The sequence below is a fragment of the Rhinolophus ferrumequinum genome, chromosome 14 (assembly GCF_004115265.2).
Source record: "Rhinolophus ferrumequinum isolate MPI-CBG mRhiFer1 chromosome 14, mRhiFer1_v1.p, whole genome shotgun sequence".
NCBI lineage: Eukaryota > Metazoa > Chordata > Mammalia > Chiroptera > Rhinolophidae > Rhinolophus > Rhinolophus ferrumequinum.
The window spans coordinates 44,496,898-44,518,899 of record NC_046297.1 but is presented as its reverse complement, the minus strand read 5'-3'; the positions used below and the strand labels follow the sequence as shown (position 1 = coordinate 44,518,899).

At 44.4% G+C, this 22,002-nt stretch overlaps 1 protein-coding gene across 2 annotated transcripts in view; it reads right to left on the bottom strand.

Annotated features, from left to right (window-relative positions):
* Nucleotides 1-12,272, bottom strand: part of BAALC (BAALC binder of MAP3K1 and KLF4) — an 82,084-nt gene extending 69,812 nt beyond the window's left edge. The window contains exons 1-2 of one of the 2 annotated variants that reach the window (XM_033126943.1): nt 11,679-12,272; nt 5,697-5,778 (exon numbers count right to left, since the gene is read on the bottom strand). In XM_033126943.1, coding sequence (XP_032982834.1) covers nt 5,708-5,778; nt 11,679-11,838 — 231 coding nt within the window. In that variant the 5' untranslated portion in view covers nt 11,839-12,272 and the 3' untranslated portion in view covers nt 5,697-5,707. The remainder of the gene's footprint in view (nt 1-5,696; nt 5,779-11,678) is intronic. The other variant, XM_033126942.1, reaches the window with a different exon arrangement.
* Between the last annotated feature and the right edge of the window lie 9,730 nt (nt 12,273-22,002).

Here is a 22,002-nt window from a genome sequence, read left to right as displayed (position 1 = left end):
AATAGCAGGGTGACATTTTTGAGCTTCCAACTCTTTAAATTAGCCCCTTGGAGGCTGCTTCTCAAACAGAAGCCCCAGCCTGAGCTCTGCGTGACTCTGCGCAGTGAACCTCAACAAATGTTCCCACTAATTGGAAATTGGTGCCACAGAATATCAGCTGACACATCAGTTTCTGACTGGCATTAACTTTGCAGGAAAATGAAGCAGAAAACAAAGGAATGTCCACCATGCATCTTGTGTACACATCACAGAGTCTGATCTCAACAGATCATTCTAAAAGATTCATGTTTAGGGTATTGTTGCATTTTTTTCTAAAATTAGTTCGATATTAGCACTTTTTCCAGCAAATTTTCACCTTTATGAACTCACTTGACACATGGGAATGTTAAAAGCACAGTTTCTGTTGTTGTTGTTGTTGTTGTTGTTATAAAATCTTAATACCCCTAGTTATGTCCCCATGGTTTCTAGCAGACCAACCTCTTCCTCAGCCCAGTCCTGTCTCACTTACCTACTTCCCTTCCTCCCCGCTGGCTGCTGCTGATCTTCTCTCCTGTCTGACATAACCTCAGGATGAAAGCTGCAGTCACCCTGTTGGCAGCCTGTTGTCTATTCTCCTGTTTTTTCTTTGCCAAAAGGATCCAATACTTTTAGGGTGGCATGTGTCCAGCTAAAAGTCTTGATTTCCTAGACTCTTCCAGCCAGATAGCCAGTAACAGAGTCCTCCTGGCCAAGGAGATTCAAGCAAATCTTACTGGGTTTTGGGAAAGTTATTGTTTCACAGATTTAAAAAAAGAAAAGACTTTATTTTTTTATAAAAAAATAAAAGAAGGTGGATGCTCCTTCTCTTTCTTCCTATCTAAAATAAGATGCTGCAGCATATTGCAACTGTGAGGATGAAATCCACACAGCAAGGATGGCAAAGCAATAAACTCAAAGAGCCCAGGTCCTTCATGGCATCCTTGAGCGGAGCAGCTACCTACTTCCAGACTTTCTGCAACAATAAACCCTCTACTTGCTAAGGCACATTTGTCTGGTTTCTGTTCATGCTGCCAAACACAATTCCTCCCTGATACAAAAGGTGAGGAGGGTTCCCTTCATCCAACAAATATTCACTGAATGCCTGCTCTGTGCTGGGCGCCATGCTGAACAAAGAAAGGAACAAGACAGTGACAGGCTGTGGTGTCAGGAAGGAAATAGCCAGACAGTAACTCAGTAAAGTTGGTCTCTCTAAGGAGGCAACATGTGAAGTGAGAGCTGAAGGGTGAGGTGGAGTCAACTACATAAAAAGTGGAAGGAGGAGGAACACATTGTAGCAAGTGCAAAATCCTGGTGACAGGAAAGTGGTGGAGGTGTTCAAAGGACGGAGGGGAAGCCAGCATGGCTAGAACATGGAGAGGGAGAAGGAGAGGGAACAAACAGGATAAACAAGGGCAGAGAAGCAGCGGAGACTAGGTCATGCAGGCCAAGGAAAGAGGTCGGAATTTTATTCTATGTATAATAAAATGAAAAGCTACCAGAGGGTATTAAAGAAGAGAGTGACAGGACCGGATATATGTTTTTAAAAGCTTGTTCTTCCTATGATGTGGCGAATGACCTTCCAAGGGCAAGAATGGAAGCAGACTATTGCAGAGGGCGAAGTAAAAGATGGCAGTGGCCTGGGTTCAGGTAGGACCAAGGGAGAGGCAGAGTGGACTTTCACCCTGATAGCACTGCCTGTGATGTCTTCTCCTGTGTCACAAGGAACAACATCCTCAGTGCACTTAGAATCCAAACAGGCAAATTTGAGGAGAAGATGGCAAAAGATGTTTTTAAAATGCTGAGGTGGCAAGAAGGATGTACAATGATAAGGCCATTAGAGGGAAAGATGGGCAAATTCACAGCAAGTCTTTTGATTTGTTTTAGTATTCAGAGGGAAAGAACAGGACAGTGTTGGAATCTATTATACGGGAACTGTCGCCGCATATTAATAAGGAATCAACAGAATTGCCAAGAGGTGGTAAGAACACTGAAGTCCTAGAGCCTGAATTGCTCTTGGGTGCAATCACCGACGTCATGACTTTTTCCAGCAATGACAGGCAGCTCAGAAACGGGGATGGAAGGAGCAGAGAGAAGGGTGGCCCCAGGTTTGTGATTGGCATGATGAGCCCAGTGCAAGATTGAGGAGGTGAGGGGATCCTGAGAGCTTGGATGGGCAACCTTGAAACAGCCCACCCTTCGTATTCATGAGCACATTAATTCTTCAGTGATTCCCACCCTACACTGTGGAAACTGAAACCCAGAAAACTTAAGAAACTTGCTCAAGATGACACAACTGGTCAATGTCTGTTGGTAAAGTCTAATTCCTTAACCACTGAATTATACTATCTCCAAGAAAAATAACAAGGAAGATGAAGATGAAAAGAGCAGGGAAAGGTCCAGGGACTGGAATTCGTGATGCATGTGAGAACCTGGCTCCCTGGAAGGGAGGACGTGTATGAAGTTGTAAACAGAGCCCAGATCTGGCCGGGTGGTCCCAAGGGTGTGGCTATACCAAAGGGTGGTACAGTGGCTTGGAGGAGAAGGTCAAGAGGCTCTGGGCTGGACTTCCGGGCTGGAGGGCAGCCGGCCAGCAGCCACTGCCTCGGCCTTGCCCAACTGCCCACTAAAATGTCTGTGAAGGAAGAAGACCAAGACTCACAGCAGCACCCCAGATCTAATAGAAAACCTAATCTCAGAATGTGGAAGAAACTATCACCACTCATACAGCAGATGGAGCTGGATTATGAAAAATCTACCCAAGCTTCTGGTTTTGCTTCATCACACAGAAGCCACTTGGCAAGATGTAGGCAGACACGCTGTACCCCCAGCTGACACAGAGACCCAGAGCTGGAAGCACATGAGGCTGTACCAACCAGAACACAGGGCAGCCAAGTGGCACGACTTCAGGGGCATTTGAGACTCAGAGAGCTGTTACCTACACACACATACACATACCACACTCACTCGCATCACATACACACCACACATACCCACACTCATACACACTCACACTTACACACACCCTACACCTCCACACACACTCACACACCACGTACACACAGGCCATGTTTCTACATCCATAAAGTGACCGTAAATTCCGGAAAACAGCTGGGCAGAATATAAAACAGCATGATCAGCCTGAGTCAGTTGAGGTGGGGGGTGGTAAGACAGGGACACGGGGGAATTATATACAGCGGAGTCACAATTTGCATTAACCTGGTACGTCATTCACCCGAAATCAACTAACATTTGCTCAGTATTGAAACAAAGTAAGGCAGAAAAACCCCTTCACTTATCCACGGATTTTCCCCCTGTTCTTCCTCCATTCAAACTAGACTTTAGCTCCCACGACCTCCAACTATTTTCACAAACACAAAGAGAAACAAAAATGTTTTCTGTCTTCACCTGTGAGATTCCAAGCAAGTTAAGAGATTCTCCTAAACCCCTCCAACTTTAAACATAAGCCCCCAGAAGATGTGACATGCACCTTAGATACTCAGACACAGGACCTGAAGGATGGAACCTAAATGCTGACCGAAGCATCGCTTCCTTCTGTGTAATTCCCTATACTTTCTAAATCTTCTGTAAGAAACATGCATTGCATTTGAAACCAGAGAAAATAATATTCTGCCCAAAGACCGTGATGTTCTGAGCACCCCCTGCAGTCCTGCTCGGGCACCCAGCACAGGAGGGGCAGCGTTAGCCACAGGGCTGCAGGTGTCCCATCAAGGACGCCCGTCCTCAGCCTTATAAATACTAGCAGGAGGGCCCCACTCCAAGTGATTCATATTTTCAAGAAAGCCAAAAGCAGATGGGGTGGAGGAGGGTACTAAATTTGTGCTTAGCAGTTCCAGTAAAACGGACACTGCCCTGGATTTAGGAATAAGAGACCTGAATTTTGATCCAGGCTCTTCCACTTCCTAGTTGGGTGACCTTGCTCAGTCTCTTAATCTCACTGAACCTGTTTCCTCATCTGGTAAATGGTTATAACTGTGGTTTATGAGGTTATTTTAGAGAGTTGTGTAAACTAATGTCCAAAAGAAAAATTCTCACATATAGTAGACGCTTCATAAATGCTATTTCAATTTAAATGATAAGGAAATAGACCCAATCACGAAAGGAAGGGTGAAGTAGTGACAACAGAAATCCTCTCTTATTATTTTGAAATGTTCACAGTGTTTGTGCTCATAAATATGTTTATGTTCATTTTCTAGGGCTGTTGCAGCAAAGTACCACAAAGTAGGAGACTTAAACAACAGAAATTTACTGTCTCACGTATTTGGAGGCTAAAGGTCCAAGATCAAGACGTTGGCAGGATTGGTTCCTTCTGGGAGCTGTGACGGAAAATCTATTTCATGCCTCTCTCTTTGTCCCTGATGGTTTTCTGGTAACCTTTGGCTTTCCATCACTTGTAGAAGCATCACTCCAATCTCTGCCTTCATCTTCACATCTCCCCGTGTGTATTTGTGTCCAAATTGCCCCTTTTTATAAGGACACCAGTCATACTGAATGAAGGCGCACCCTAAGGACCTCATTTTAACTTGATTACCTCTGTAAAGACCCTATCTCCAAATAAAGTCATATTCTGATGTACTGGGGGTTAGGGCTTCAACATATAAATTTGGGGGTGGGGCGCAGTTCAACCCATAACCACATTCTAAAAGAGCTTTATCTCCAGAGAGATAGAGGTGGTTGGGTGGGAGCAGAGTGGAAGGAGAGCAAGCTGCTACTAGCTAAACTGGAAGGGGCTATACCCCAGTGTGGCTCAGGGCATATCCACCCAGGCTCCTCTACAGATGGAAGCAAAGGTGACATTCAGACGGGCCAGAGAACTTCTGTAGAAATCCTGGATGGTATAGGATTTGCAACAGAAGCCAAATAGTCTCCTGAGAGTGGCTAGAAGCCATGGGCCTGACACGGAAAAGCTCCTGGGATGAAAGCCCAGGCACCATCAGCCAGGAATAATGGGTTCGGACACCCAATTTCACTAAAGGATAGAACGGCCTTCTCAGGAAGAAGGTGTTGTGAGTCATAGAGACACAGATCCCTAGGCGAAGGTGGGACCTCCAGTGCCCAAGCCGGAGGGATTGCAGAGTGCAGAATAAGCCAGGAAAAGCCTCCTTGCTGACTGAGGGGACTATCTTCCTCCCACTGAGGCCAAAGCATGGAACCTTAAATTCATCTCTGGTTCGAGTCAGAAGAGCTTTATCTAGTGTCCAATGAAGACACAATTCCGATGTCTAAAACAAAATCATCTATGATAAAATTCCGAAAAGAGAGTATAAGACAGACAGACAAAACTTAATTTGCGTAGCGGGATTATTCACCCACTTCTTCATTTGTACAATCATTCAAAACAGGTGTGGTAGATGCCAGGCAATCCTGCGGAGAGCTCACAGACTCAGAAGAGAGCCAGAGGCAGGAACAAGCCCAGCTGTGCAGTGTGACCGGTGGCTATTGCTGGGCTGGACAAAGTCTCTGGAGAGCCTGTGGCAGGACGTGAGCCTCGTCTCTCCAGGAGACAAGGACCATGAAAACAGGAGACTTCCTAAACCTTTAGAAACGGCCTAGGTTTGTTACCCTCTGTTTTTCGTAGTGATTTTTGCAAAACAACCCTTTTAACAAAGAGGCTTGTGTTTGGCAAAAGGGACGGTAGAGAGGTGGGGATATTTTCTTACCATGCAACCAGTCAGGTAGACAAGAACCCAAAAAGGAGGAAGAGATGGAACTTTTGAGGAAAGAAAACGTCATCTCTGGGGACTATGGAAAGAAAGAACACACAGAATGGACACACAGAAGTTTTAGGAGACTTATGCATTCAAGAGAAATCACTTGAGGTCCTACAATAGCTGGCACAGCATTGGGCTCAGGGATACAACAGTGGGCGGAAAGACCCCTTACCTAAATAGCAGAGCTTATCCTTCTCAAGGGGCCAAAATAAGTCAGTATGGGGACAGAGCCAGGAATGCAGTTTCCAGGCTCTCGGCCTCACGTGGAAAGGTGCTGGCTCAGGTAGTAAATGGTCATCAACTATGACTGGATGGCCATCAGCTGTGGCTAGTTGGCCATCAGCTGTAACCAGTGAGCCATTGGCCACTAATATATCTGCCATGGCTACACTAGCAGCAAAATGAGGGCTAGCAAGACAATGGTGGCTGGCAAGTGCGGACTGCAGTTAGCACGGTGGAGCATGGATTGTGGATTGCAGAGAGGCGGGTGCCACCAGACAGAATATAGTGTTATGACTCCCCTATCTATGGCTCCGTGGGCGTTCCTTTTTGGCCTCACCATATCCTGCATTCTTATGTGGGGCGCGGCACCAGAGAACCCGCATGACACCCTGCATGACAGTCAGTAATTATTTCAAAATATAACCACACGTGTAACAGGTATATAGAAAGAGCTGGGGGAAGGAGGAGGCTTAGCCATCAGGAAGCCCCAGGTAGGCTCTCCACAGGTACTCTCATCTCACGGAAGGAAACAAGATAGCCTTCCGTCACCGCTCAGGGCTGTCGAGGTCTGCAGGAACAGGGCCACTTCCTTGCTGGGCTCCTGCAGAGGTCTGTACACATACTAGCCCCTCCCCAGGCGGAACGAACTGCTCCATGCCTGCACTCCTCTCTCACCTTTCCCTCATGCTGTTCCAGTGTGTCCACCTTTATGTCTGTCTCCCCTATATTATAACATTTTGAGGTCAAGGAACACAGCTCACTCATTTTTGTGCCAAATGTATATTGAATGAACAAAAGAGCAAAATGTCTTTTACCTTTAATCTCTCAACATAGGGAAATAAAGACCTAGAATTTTGTCTTCATGACACTATCAAAATGAATCGAGGTCAGCAAGTTTAAACATGAAACTGAAACAAACAAAATTAACGTTAACGAGAATAAATACAAAAACCCCAAATTTGGGTTACTGAAATCAATAGTACAAATGCAGGTTTCATGGGGGTAGTGGGGAGGAATCATTCAACAAATATTTATTGAGTGCCATTTGTATTCCAGTCACTGTTCCAAGTGCTAGGTATACGAGCCGTGAAAACACGGACAACGTCCCTGATGTCATAGAACTTAAATTTGATTAGAAAGAAAGATCTAATGGTTTTAACTAAACACAATCTTAATGTGAGTCATCAGTTAATATTGGTGACAACAGGAAAATAAACCAATCCTAACCTGATTTTATCTGCACCAGGAGATGTACATCGTGTATACCTCATGTTGCCTTATGCTGCTCAGCTGACATCAGTAGCTTGGAGCTAACCATATGTCCCCTCGTACCAAAAGGGGCTCTGACAAAGCAAACAGTGTGTTTGGAGGAATATGGTTAAGTCCACAGAGGTCAGAGAAATAATTGAAGGAATTACATGCGTTTGATCTGGAGGACCAATCGTAAAAGGAGATGCAACAGCAATCTTGAAATATTGAAAAAGTTGTCTGTGCAGACTTGATCCCAATGGCCCAGAGTTCACCAGGTAGACATTACGAGACAGCAGAAAGAGTTTATCACAAAGGTATGAGGAGGCTTCCTTCCTTAGAAAAGAGATATCCCCTCTTCAGGGATGCTTCAGAAGAAAACTGTGCTATTTGAGATCAGATTAGACTATCGAAATCTGATTAGACTCGGAGCCCATCAACTGTAAAATCAAGAATTCTATGCTTAATCACTTATTAATCAGGAAGGCAGTATTTAGGAGTGAGGGCTTGGCTTCTGGTCCTGGCCTGGGACAAGTTACTGCACAGTCTAAGCCTCATTCCCTCACTTATAAAAGAGGGATGATAGTAATAGTTCCGATCTCGTCCCGGAGGCTGTGAGCATTGAATGAAGTGGCACATAAAGTGCCACTGCTACAGTGCCTGGCCCTTGGTAAGTCATCAATACATGTCAGCTAACAGTAATATTAAGTACTCTTCATTTTATTTGTCCCGCTTCCATTTCTTTAGGTAAATCATTTTGCTGTGAGTCTCTAATGCCACAATCTTCATGTCGCATTTACTAAAGCAATTATTATAGCAATTTAAAACTATAAACTGGAAGCACTTTGGAGAAATTTGAAATCTTTTATTCTCTAGAGAAATGAGGGAAAAAAATAACAGTACAAAAGGGGATGTTTAAGGATGGAGTTGAAGGGACCTGTGATTAAATCAAAGTGAAGCTAGGAAGCTATTCACGTACGGAATGGCTAAGCTAGGCTGGGGCATGGCAACCTCAGAGTTTCCATTTCTTCTGGGGAGACTCCCATCAGAGAACAGAAGTAAAAATCAATCCAGCAAACTGATTTTATGAGGACTAACTCATGTCAGACCAATTTAATTTCCTCCTGTGACAGGGAGACAGGCTTCGGTGACACAGGGAAGCAATGAATATCAGATACTGTGGCTTCAGTCAAGTCTTTAATTCCAGCCTACATAATAGCCAAATCTAAAAACTTAACTGAATTCTGCTGGCTAGTGGAAATGATCTCCAAAATGCTCAGGATGACTTTTTGAGTAAGGAGGAGGAGGCCAGAAGCTCTTTCCTTTGTGGGACTGTCAGTAAAAACAGGCCCCTGTTCCCAATATTTACTGAACACCTGTCAGGTGACATGCCCTCCATCTGGATTGGACTAAGAGAAAACGAAGTGAGATTTACGAGCAGAGATGATTAAACAGGTCTTTTTGGTAGACATAGGTGTGGTGTTGAGGTGGGAGGGGAACTACAGAAGAAATGGAATCTTTGAGCGGGGCCTGGTGTTTCAGCGGAGTAAAGTTGAAGGGACTTTTTAAAGAGAAGGTGTGGGATTAGAATGGCACTTTGAAGAATCTAGGTTAAACAGATTCACGTGGGAAAACTTCAGTAGCAAGGACTTCAATGAAGAGAGAAAAGGGGGAGGGAATCTAGAAAGAAGTGACAGGTATGAAGGATATGTTTAGACAGAGTGCCTATTTATTCAAGAAAACCTTCACAAAACCCCAACCAGGGGTCACACAGGTGCTCCCCACAGTGCTAGCACAGAAGACATGGAGATGATGAGTCTACTCCATCCTCATAGCTCCTGAGGTTAGGGTGGCCAGAAGCAAAGTGGCTTCTATTTGACACTAACGGAGAGTGACCAGGGACCCAGAAAGAAAGGCACCTTGGAAACAGAGAGAACTGGGAGAAAGTAAGAGCTATGAAGACTGTCTGTCTAGACTGGGGCAATTTAACTGAGTCCCACCTGCCTTAAATGGGTGACCTCCAGAGACCCTCTCTAGCTCTAGAATTCTAGTAATGAGAAATTTTTGTGATTTTACAATCTGGACTCTGCTGAATCCAGCCTTTCCTTTTCTCACCGAACAAAAAAGCGCTGATGGAAATGGGGGGAAAAATGGCATTCCAGTTTCCTCTCACCACACAGTCACTCTGGGCCAGTTAGTGCCCCCCAGAAGCCTGGGACTGAGTTCATGGGTACAGAATGGGCAGGGATGGATGAGGCAGGGAGAGCAGGGAAAAAGAAAAGAATAAAGAACTCTGGCTAATTTCCCAGGGTGGCTGAAGCCCAGGAGATTTGTAGTTTTCTCAAATGGCCACTCTGACTAAAGATGTCAGTTCTCAGTCTGAAAATTGCACAGGAATCAAGCCACTTTTGTAAAGGCCCCAGAGAATGCCTTGCGCCCCCAGGGAAGCTTTGATTTCATCTTGATCTTCAGAAATGTCCCTCTCCCCTGAGTCTGATGGAAATTTCTAGGGAATTGAAATGATCCTGCCCATCTGAGAGTCTTGCCAGTTTTAGGCTGCTGTCCTATGACTGGAGCTGAGCCCTTCCTGTGAACCATGCAGGTCTTCAGGACCACCTGCCTGGCAGGGCTGTCCCACGTTTGGCAGGGCATCACAAGTGAGTATACTTGTCCCAAGCCCCACCTGTTGCAGGAACCAGATATCATGATGCATGATGGGGTAATAAATGGATAAGAATTGGAAATGAATAAATATGTATATATTTAGCCATCCCATAATAACTCTCTCATACCCATAAATAGGTACACATACACTCACCTCATATATTTATTCCCTGATACTGTACTTTGTTCTTTTTCATGCTAGATCTTTTTAACCTTATTTCTTTGGAGTGCAAATCTGGCCTTTGACTCTGCTGAGCTACACACCTCCCTGGGAAAGGCTGTTACCTCTAACATTTTACCAAGTTCCTTTTGAAGGCTTATGTTTTATCCTCATTTGGATATTGACTTCAGCCAACACATCATTTGGAAACTTGCTGAAAGCATCAGCAACACAAAATGACCGTTCTGATTGCTACTGTGATTCAGAAAAAATTAGCGACAAAGGCAGTGTTATGCCTTATACAGTTTTCACTGATATTTCTTGCTTTTAAAAAAGGTGAGAGTGGGGGAGAATCACAAAGTTCACACTCACGAGAAAAAGGAGCCAGCTTTGGTCCTCAAAGATGGAGAGACCAATTCGGAAGTTTAAAGTGACAGCTCTTATTTCCGAGGCATGGATTTGGGATTGTCGACCTTTTCAGAGCAGTTCACATTTATTTCTTCTTCTTGACATTATACTTCCAATTCACCTCATTTTCTACTCTAGATTTCATTACTCAAAATTGCCAACAACATAAAGCCGTCAGGAAACGGTTAAAACATTTTAACCTAAGTGTTGATCGGGCTTTTGACAACATGCCTTTAATAAGTAGGGAGACTTTGCCTTTTAACGTCACCAACAGGTTTATGATTACAGGTCGGTCTGTGGCAACAGTTAGTCTATTTTCATCTCCTACAATTATTAGCATCTGCTAAAAAACTAATAATAAACCTGATTTTGTGACTGGATCAAAAAGTTCTTTGCATATCCTTCTATCAGATTTCTGCTAGAGGAGTATTTAGGTAAGAGTATTTAATTTATAGTCTTAATCCACTTTTATGCCCTGTCTCATATAAAACATCGAGGCACCGGGGGGTACGGAGGGAAGTCCTTCACTATGAAACAACTGCTTGAAAAGTAAGCGTGTAAGTGCAGAATAGTATTGGGCCAGCCGGTATTTATTTTGCCCTCAACAAGGATTCTAGTTTTCAAAGCTGGCGAGGAAACACTTTCCCAGCAGGGAGAAAAGGGGAAGCGACAAGGAAGGCTACAGACAATCTGGGTCAGGTGCCCTGTCTATAAGTCCAGGGAGAGAGGGGCCAGGTGGCCAGTGGATGGAGAAGTGACCCAGCAGAGTACCGGAGGCTAGACAGCGGACTTGGACCAAAGAGGAGCGGAACAAACCCGGGGGCCAGGGCATGGGCGGGCTAAGGGATAGGTGTGAGTGCCAGGTGGGGGTCCTCCCACCGCCTGGGTCCCCAGCCAATGAGCCAGCCTGGGTGAAAGCAAAGTGCTAGGTTTTCCCAAGGCTCGGAGGCCGGGGAGAGGGGGAAAGGGGGTGTGGGGGCAGCTATCAGCTCAGCCTCTGTAAGGGTCCCTCGTCACTCCGGTCCCTGGGCCTGGGTCTGTCGGTCTGCCAGCATCAGGCAGCTCCTGTCTGTCTCCCTCCTTCCCTCCGCACCGTCCTCCAAATTCTCTAGAGGACTGCGCTGCCCCTGGCGTCCACCCCTCCCCCGCCCAATTCCTCCCGCTTCCCTCCTGTGACCCCGGTCTCCCAGCGCCAGGGGGTTCTGTCTGCAGGAGCCGGGCTCACTCACCCGCGTGCAGGCCGCCCGCCTCGGGGCTGCTGTCGGGGGCGGCGTTGCTGGGCGGCGTGTCCGAATCAGTGTAGGTGAGCCAGGTGGACTCGGTCTCCCGGGTCCAGCTCTCATAGTAGCGGGGCTCGATGGCATCCGCCCGGCTCCCGCCGCAGCCCATCCTCCCGCGCGGCCGCTGGGCTCCCGGCTCCGGCGGCTGCTCAGCCCGGGCGGCTCAGCCCTGGGCTGCGAGGCGGCAGCGGTGGCATCGGGTCTCCGAGCCGGTCCACGCAGCAGCGAGACGCCCAGCTCCCGCTGTGCCAGCCGCCCCCTCCGCCGTGCCCTCTCCCCGCTTCTCCGCCTCCAAAGCCCTCCCCTTACCCACCACTCTTCCCCACCTTCCCTCGCCCTAGCTGCCCACCCCTCCGCCCCAAGTTCCCTCTCCCTCGCACCCTTCCTTAGTGTGCCCGAGCCGGCCGGGGGCGCAGGAGCAGCGGCCCAGGAATGGGAGGGGGGGGTTCAACGAAGGGTTTGGCACAGTGGGCCCCGGTTACCGCTCCCAGGCAGCTGCGCGTCCATCCACCCACCATCACCACCCCCAGTCAACCATCCATCCATTCCTCCCTCCCTCCCTGCCTCCTTTCGTCTTTCCTTCCTTCCTTCCCTCCTTCTTTCCTTCCTTCCTTCCTTCCTTCCTTCCTTCCTTCCTTCCTTCCTTCCTTCCTTCCTTCCTTCCTTCCTTCCTTCCTTCCTTCCTTCCTTCCTTCCTTCCCCCTTTGTTCCATTCATCCTTACTGAAGAGAACTGAAGGGCTTAGGTAGGGACCCCAGTGCTTTCTGTTTCAATAGCAGTGCAGCTGGGGACAACGCTGGAAAACTGAGGATAAAGTATTGCCATTAAGAATTAAGGGGCAGTCAGAACCCATGCCTGTCTTAGCTGGTTTGGGGAGTAGGGAGTGGGACCTATGATTTCTGAGAGACTCTGACTAGACCCTGTCACTAACACCCTGTCCAGTTTTGCCACTTCGTGATCTGAACTTTGTTCTCAAGAAAGCAAAAGAGGACCAGGAAACTTGTGACGTCCGAACTCCCTCTCTGGGTGGGGCTGAGGGGCATGGCTGGCTTCCCTCCAAACCCACCTGAGGGCTTTGACATTCCAGAGTTCACCACCCAGCTGTCAGACTTTCATTTCCTGGTGCACACTCAGTTCAGACTTGGGTGGGCAAATGAGTTTACCTGTCCCAAAGAATCCAGAACACGTGATCAAAGAAGGAAACCACCCTTAAAGTGAGGACTAAGAAAGGAGAAGGGTTGGAAGAATAAATCCTCAATGACCAGGCTCTGCCAGAATAGAACATGGTGTTGAATGAGTTTTCAATCATTCAACACATATTTACTAAATACCTATTATGGCAAAACATTGATAGTACACATAATACTCATACAATATATTGCGTAAATTACCCATTGTCCATAGACCACGGTGTGTACTGTTTAATACTTCTTACAAAGTGTACAGACTATCTAGTATTCGTGATATCTTACATAATATATAGAATGTAGACTAGAGATCATTACCTATAACATTTAGTATGTAGCATCCAGTAGATAGGCCAAGTTCAGGGCATTGCCTGGCACACAGTAGGCCATCAACTGAATGAAGAATGAAGAATATTCTTTGTAGTAATTCAGTTTACTTCAATTATTACAATTCGGGCTAAAGAAGATCAAGTTTGGGGCAGAGCTGTTAGACATCCCTTTGGCAGGCCCAAATCAGAATCCACAAGGCAGAAGTGAGTCAAGTTTCACTGAGCCAAGACCAGCGGCTCAAGCTGAGCCCAGACCCTGCTCCTTACTCAGGGCTCAAGCTGGCCCTTCCCCTGCAGGCTTTACTTCTCCTTTTAAGATAACCCCGGCAGGTCTCTTCAACCTCAGTTCAGCTGTGCGAGGTGGCAGAGGTGTAGTTATCTAGAATTTCTAGTTGCCCCAGCCTGCTGGAATTCAGATGCCCTATGCCCTTTTTTCTTACCCCCGATTATTATTGTTTAAGAAGAACCAGCTTTCTGAGACAGAGCATTCTCAAGTTCTCTAACGAAACTTCTGCTTCCCTCAGTTTTAGGGTGATGTACTTCTTTCATAACCAGCTACTTTGTGATGTCACCACTGAAGAGCTGTCCAAGCAGAAAGAGTACCTGAGTTGGGAAGGTGCCAAGGAGTTCTAGGAAATGAAAGAAGGCCCCTGGAGCTGGAGCATGGTGAGCAAAGGAAATGAGGTGAGCATAAGAGGAAGTGGAGGAGCCCATACATGGAAAGGACTATAGAAAGAGATTTGGACCTTATCCTAAGAGCAGTAGGAAACCTGGGAGGGCTTTAAGCCACACACGGGGAGTATTAGATCTATATTAGCAAAGTGTGACTCTGGAAGTAAGTGGAGTAGGGGTGGGCAGAGAGGCCAGATTGGGTTCTGGGAGACCATGAGGTGGCTACTGGAGAGAGGCAATGATGGTGGATGATTCAAGGAGTTGGGTGGATAAGATTGCCAATTACTGAGGAGAGGAATACTAGAGGGAAACCAGTAGTGTATCAGGGTGGAGAGGTCTGGAAATGGCAGGTAGATGAGGAATACTGTTTTGCTTGCTCACAGATGCCTGTGAGACTTGAGTTCACATATGCAAAGCACTTAGCTTAGTTACTGGAATATAGCAAAAGTAGCTTTATTGATGCTGGTTTTCCTGATCACATGGTTCCAAGTCTGGAACTCAAGAGAGGTCTCAACTAGAAAAATAATTTTAGGAGGCATCAGCGTATGAAAGATATCTGATAAATGTCTCTTTCCCCAAATATCTTGACCTTTCTTGTTTTGGTTTTCTAGTGCTCAATCTTCCCAACTGCTGCTTTCCCCTCTTCTAGCACAATCGCTACTATACTGAGTCTTATTCTCTTTCATATAAAAATAACTTATCTGTGCCCCAGAATCTGACTCCAAGTTTGATATTCCAGCCACTGTTTAACACTTTCTTCAGGTACATCAAAGACTTGAAGGATGAGAATATTGTCTACCTTCAGTTTTGAAAGATACTCCAGGTCCCCGTGCCTCAGTTTCCTCATCTGTGAATAGGAACGATTAATTGTGTGAAGATGTGTAAAGTGCTCAGAAGAGTGCATGGCACATAGAAAGCACTCAATCAGTGTTAGCTATTGCTGCACCTTTGGGGCAAGGAACAACAGTCGTTGGTGTCTCTCTCTTTTAAAGAGGAAACCTCTGAAATCAGTGTTTTTCACAAGAAGTCATGTCTGTGGATTTGCTTAGCACACAGCAGAAGTTTGGTAAGTGGTAGTTTTTTTCTTTTCCCACCTTCCCTTTTCCTTCCCTTAGGTGTTACTACTGACAACCTTCCTACAATACATTTCTTACCACCATTCCTATATAAAATCATTATCGACAGAGCAACCATCTATTTTTTTCATAGAATTTCTTCTTGCTATTACATGACACTATAAATTCAGAGAAATTTTGAACCCAAGAAAACTTAGAGATCAGCTGATCCAGTCCTTCATTTTTACCAACTAGGAAATCATAGCTCAGAGAGGTTTGTAGAGTCACCCAAAGTCACAGAGTAAGGTGTTATCCCTGATAGAGCTGAAGTTTCAATAGGAGCTCAGAGCTTCTGACTGCTGGCTCTGTGTTCTTTTAATTATAACTCTGTAATCGGTATTGAATTTTCTTCCAGAACTTTAGGAATACATGTGATAAATTAAACGTAAATATGTAAAGTGTTATAAATTATCTTAAACCGTCTGTTCAGAATCTGTAACTCAACTGGCATGAATTGGTCATCTTTTTTCATCAAGTTTAAAAGCAAGAGGAAAAAAAAGACTTATTCTAAAAGGGGGAGAGTTGTAACAGGGAAATGGAAAGTCTTACTCCAAGCCATCCAGAGCAATGCAGTAGATTATGCCTTTAAGAGCTATTGCTGAGTGGTATTTGTTACCTGACAGGATTCTCAAAATATGCTATCTGTGGTTTTAAGACGCCTTATGGTGAGTACAACCCTGGCTCATTTCTACGGAAACAGAAACAGGAGCAGAGGTCTTCAGGGCCCAAACCATTCTACCTGTAGGTCTTATTTCTGTGGCCCAACCTCACTGGGCTCTGCGCAACTATGGTGAGCAGGAAAAAGGAGACCTCTGGTGAAACAGCGTCCAGGACAGAACAGCAGCTCTGCAGTACCCTAAACCTGCCATTAGGATCAGTCATCGGAACAAGAGCAAAGATAATAGATACACTGCCTTACAAGTCTCCGTTTTTCCAAGTGAAACAATAATACAAATGAGCAGCAATACCAGCAGTAATTCTGGCCGACAGGGTGCAGACCCAAGATAAGTCTCTTTAGTCCTGAATGCCAAACCTCAGCAGGAACCCCACCAATCCAGGTTCAGTGAACAAACAGGAACCGTAGCCTTGGGTCCTCCCTCTGGAGGATTTTTAAGCAATTTCCACTGAGCACCCTCCCAGCCCCCAGTTTTGGCTAGCTGCCACATCCTCATTGATCTACAAATTATAATTTCACAAATTTGTGGTAAAGGCAGAGAGCTCGAAGTTAGCACCCCAAAGCTCAAAATCTAATTCTACTCCCCACAGCTAGGTTAAGAAAATCAGCAAGTGTCATTTAACACAGGCCCATTTATGCATCTCTTACCTTTGAAGAATGATTCCATCCTGTGGGGGAAATGTATGGTATACCTGGAATTCAGGTGATACAGACAGGATAAACAAGAGAAACTGACATAGTAAAATGGCAAGAGGATAAAAGAGGTTTTGACTTTGGTTCAAGAAATTAGAAAAGGTGAAAAAGGAAATTTTTCACAAAATAAAGAAAGAAATTAAATATGTTACCACAAAATATGTATATAGGAAATGAAATTTAAATGTGAAACTAAATACTGTAGAGTAAATTCTCTCTCCACTAATCTTTGAACCAAATAATTCTCATGAGACGAGAGTTCACCTCCTTTGGGTTAATTCTAAAGAGATTCAACAAGTTCTTTCAGTGTCTTCAGAATCTATTTCAGTACCTGGATTAACGTCCTGTGACACATTGTCATACCCCAAATGAAAATCCAGGACTCAGCAGTTGCTGATGTTTGCAAGTTTCTGGTTTCATATACTTCCTTTCATTGATAAGATGCAATGAATAACTGAATTGTTCTCTCACAAGGGAATATGAGACACGTTCTACTGGAAATGGCCTGGAGAGGAAATCTGGTGATGATGAAGTAGACGGGTAATTTTTTTAAATGACAAAACAACTTCAAATTGTAGGTTGTAATAGTTAGAAGAAAAAGGGACTGAATTAAAGGTGACCCACAGAACTAATTCCAAAGAGAATTCTGAAAACCCAGAGTTTTTGATAAAACATGCACATAGCATTACATATTCTTAAGGACCTTTAGAGCCATCATTATCTATGTCCTCTAACATTGCACTGGATGAATTAATAATACTGTCTTCTGCACTTCCTCTATACCTGGAACAAGGAAAGGTTGAGTGATTTGCAAAGGTTCCTCTAAATGTCAGGGAAAGAATTATTAGAGCCTAGATCTCTTAGTCCACAGGCACGAAGTCTTCTTTTCAGAACCAAGGAAGGGCAGGTAGATTGTTAATTTCTTCCTGAGTTTGGAGAAAGATCATTTTCTATAGATATGAATAATGCCTCCTATAATGTTAATTTAAGACCAGCGGTCCCATTCCCATGCATCAGTTCTCTCTGCCTGTACCTTCACCTTGAACCCATGAAGATTTCAATGTGTGAATCTGAAGAGTAGTTTGAGAATCGGCAGGCACCTGTAAGAATATAATCTGATGAAAAGAGAAGAACTGAAATAGATGGAATAGATTGGGGCTCATGCTTTTGGCAGAACGTTGCCCGTTTGCAGTGCCAGGAACCCAAGAGCGCAGGGCTCGGGTTTCTAAGGCAAAGCTCAAGATGTGGGACAGAATGTTCTCCTCAGCTCTGACCATGGTCAGGAGCATCGAAGCAAACTGTTTCCTGGGGCTTTTCAAGGTTCTCAGAAAAGTTCATGTAGCCGAAAGTAGGCCAGATGATTGAGATTCTTTCTCTGAAAGAAAAGAAAGCACTTTCAGGCAATTGTTTGTTTGCTGTTTGCTTAATTATATGACAGTCAACCTGGACCTTCAATCCTTAAAGAGATGTGAAGCATCTTACTCATTTCCTTTTGCAAAGAGTTGCTTGCCTATTCAGTCAGAGCAAATAAAAATGAGTCCCAGGCAAGTGAAAAAATACAAACTTATTTTCATGGTTATTGTATTGCTCCTAAGGTGGGGCAGGCTGTTAACTATATTTATGTCTAAAGTTAGATCACACCACAGCGAAGCTCAGGGGAACAAATGGTGACTTTTATTCATCATTTCCCAGATAAGGGAAAAAGGACCCCAGTCATTTACACTGGCAGTGCCATTTTGGCTGTTGCTACTGTGATTGATTTCTTCATCAGATAAGGTATAGGTAGGACCAGAGACGGTGAGACACTGGGAAGTCAGGCCATCTCTCAATCTTGTCCCTGTAAATTATTGTGGAAATGAAGCTCAGTCTGCTTTCTGCAGTCTTCAGTCAACGGAAAAGTAATTGCCTTATCCTAAATGAAAAACATGACTTCCTGATTATAGTAAATAGGGGGAAGGAAAAAAATGAGCAGGGCAGACAACCAGGTCTTTCATCGGTAATTACCCAGTGAAAACGCTGCATCCTGGGAGAGCTGGCAGCTCAGGAGCTTATGGAAAAGAAGCCAAGGTGCCCATGTGGCATTTTGAAGGTGGGTATTTTCCATATGCATGAAGCTCCTGATGCACAGGCTTTCAGAGGGGGTTGATCTAACTCTGCCTATAATTGGGTGTAATTAAACCAAGGATTGAGAATGTTTTTTGCATTTTTCCCCCTCAAACAAACCTGTGTCCCAATTCTGGCTCTGATGCTTACTGTAAGACACTGTTCAGGGCCTCTGTCTTATCTATGACATGGAAATGGACATGTTCTTGCTTCCCAGTGCTACTGGGAAGATGCGGGAGTGCATGGAAAGTTCTGAACACATTCCTAACACATGGCAAGTATTCAGTAAATGGTAGTTATTATTCTAATCTTTAAAAATGTCTTATTCATGCCATTGTTATTCCTTGTCTGACTGGGACAACCAGGTCTTCTTTCGGTCCTGCCTTTAGCACAGTAGGGCCCCCCTTACCTGCTCTCTCACAATGTCCTTAAATCCCTGGCATCCTCAGAGCAAGATAAAGAATGGGGACAAGCTAGTTCACCCCCAGTGGGGCTACAAGTATAGAGGTCCCTTTCCCTTCCTTGGTATCCCCACCTCTGGCCACGAAAGCTCATGGGCTCATGGTCAGGATCAGGTTTCTGAACATATGTAGCTGCATTTTGTATCCAGGGCAACCATGGAAACCAACTGGAGACATCCTGCAAGGACAACGTTTCTGGTAAACAGTGGATCAGCTGGACCTTTGGTACACACAGACAGACTTCCCAGGCTGGAACGGGTAGCAGTCCTCCACCCAGCTCCTATGACTAATAATAGTTAACATTTAGGGAGTACTTATATGTCTCAGCCTCTGTATAATAAACACTTTGAACATGGATTAGCTCACTTAATCCTCACAGTAACTATAGGAGGAAGATGCTATGAAAAGCCCCATTTTCATAATGAGAACACTGAGACTTAGGGAGGTTAAGTGACTTGTCCAATGTCAACCCTAACTCCAAAGCCAGGATTTAAACCCAGGTCTATATGATACCAAAGCCCACACATTGATGATAATGCCAATCTTCCACTTGAAGCTGTTCCCATGGGGCTGGTTACTTGCAAACATTTAAGTTGCTGCACATGTCACAGACCCAAATGGAGAGCTCATGAGGTCTTCTCCAAGGGCAAACCCATCGTGGGAAAGCTCCATGTGCTCTCCTACTCTTCAGGGCAAGAAACATGAAGATTATTAAGGGCCTTGGGAGAAATTTTCCAGTTCCAAGCAGTGTCTATGCTGTGAGTAATCATATTCCGAATTGAGAAAAATAGAATAGTTATTGGAAAGAAGGTGAAAAATACTCCCTCCACAGTTTTGAACTCCCTCATAAATACATTACTAAATCCAGGGAACAAGCATGAATATAAGAATAATGATTTGATTCTGTTTATTACCTATGTTGTTTGTATAGGATGTTATCCTGGCAGTGCTGGGGAGAAATGAGCTACTAAAAATTGTGTGGGCTGGTAGAACATTTGAATTATTTGCATTGTTGATTTTAACCTCCTGATAGATTCTTTCATAACATTGAATTAGCTGATGTGCATTTCAAGTTTTCAGCTACCAGCAAGCAACTCACTTATGAATCTCAGAGAATTGATACTATCTCACATGTCAAAAATCAGGTGGTTTCACACTTACCAAAGCTTCTCAAATAAGAATAAAACTTTAGGCTCATTAAAAAAAAAAAAAAAAAAAAGCACCTTACTGAATAAGTCCCATAAAGAAAGAACAGTGTATCTCTTTTGGTCCCTCAAGAATGTATGCAGACATTCTAGGGGGATTAAAGGGAGCAATTAGAGAATTAAAGAAGGTGGTGGTACCTAACCCTATCTAGACAAAGGCTTGGGTGGGCTCTATTTGCTTGAGAGAATGAAAAGCCTCTTGGGAGGAAGATTTTGGGAAAGGTCTTAGTTGTCAGAAAGAGGTATTGATTTCAGTGCCACCCAGTGCTGTTATTCAGATTTACCTCCTGCCCCATTCATGCCCCCAGTCTCCCAAACTCCCCTCTTCTGTGAACTTGTGTCCAAATCTTATAAAAAGGAGGAAGCTGTAAGCAAAACTAGAAAACAGTTTCACTCAAAGCTGTTGTTTATTAGGGCATAAATTTTACTCCCTTGGCTCTCTATTAACCACATGAAACATACACAAAAACAGAAGAGATCTGTGCTTTGGCAGCTCTAGGGCTCCATGTCCTAGCAGGAGCTGGGGTACCCAGAAGTGTTGGAACCCAGGGAAATAACAAGGATACCCAGTAGGAAGCCATGGTGTCTGGTGTAGACCATGGTAACAAGTTTGGATTTTGTTTTAAGAGCAATGAAAACTATTTATAGCAGAAGAGAGAATAATATGGTTTTCAGTTTTTAAAAGATCACTTGTGTGGGGGATGAATTTTAGGGAGCCAAGAAAAAAAATAGGGAGACTAGTTTGGAGACTGTTGCAATAGTGAAGGCAAGAGATGATAGTGGCTTATAGACTAAGGTGGTGGCAGTGAGGATTGAGAAAATAGAATGGAGACACATTACAGAGGTAGAGTCAAGAAGGCTGGCTGATGTTTTGGATATGGGGGATAAGGAAGAGAGAGAAAACAAGAATGGCTCTCTGTTTTCTGCTTGCATATCTGGCTAGTTGAGGGAGGCTTGATGAGGAATAAATTTAGAGAAAAAAAGCAGGAGTTCTGTTTTGTTGATCAATAAAATTTTAGATGAAAAAGGAGACATTACAACTGATCCCACAGAAAAAGGAAGGATCATAGGAGGCTACTAGAAAAAACTATGCACCAACAAACTGGACAACCTAGAAGAAATGGAAAAATTCTTAGAAACATACAACCTACCAAGGCTGAATCAGGAAGAAATAGAAAATCTGAATAGACCAATCATTAGTAAGGAAATTGAATCACTAAATAAAAATTCTCCCAATGAAACAGTTCTGTTTTGGATACTTTGAAATTAATCATGCCAGGGAGATAAGTAGGCATAGAGAAGATGGGAAATCAAAGGAAAGTTGGTGTTGGTGCCATGAACAAAAGTTTGAGATTCCCTAAGGAGAAAGTGGTAAGTGTAGAGAGAGAAAAAAGGGGATGGCCTAGGATCAAGCCCTGAGGAAACCACTCTTTAGAGAATGGATAGAGGAAAATGAACTACAGAATAAAACTGAGAAGAGGAAATCAGAGAAGTAGGAAATCAGAACACCAAACAGGTGTGTTATTCCAGAAGCCAGGAGAAGAGATTCTGCCAAGAAGAGAGTGTAAGGCTGCTGAGGGGTTGTATAAGTGAAAAAATGAAACATAGCCTGTTAGATTTGAGAACACGGAGGTCACTGGTGACTTGGTGAGAGTGATATCACTGGAGTCAGAGCCAGAGTAAGTAGGTTAATGAGTGAATGAACACATGCATCTAATTTTACTCCTTGAAATCCCACAAAAACAACAATAAAGTGATTGTCTTTAGCATAAATCTATAAGGATGGTAAGAAGGAGAGAGGACAAAACAACCACAAAATTTTGAGAGCTGGA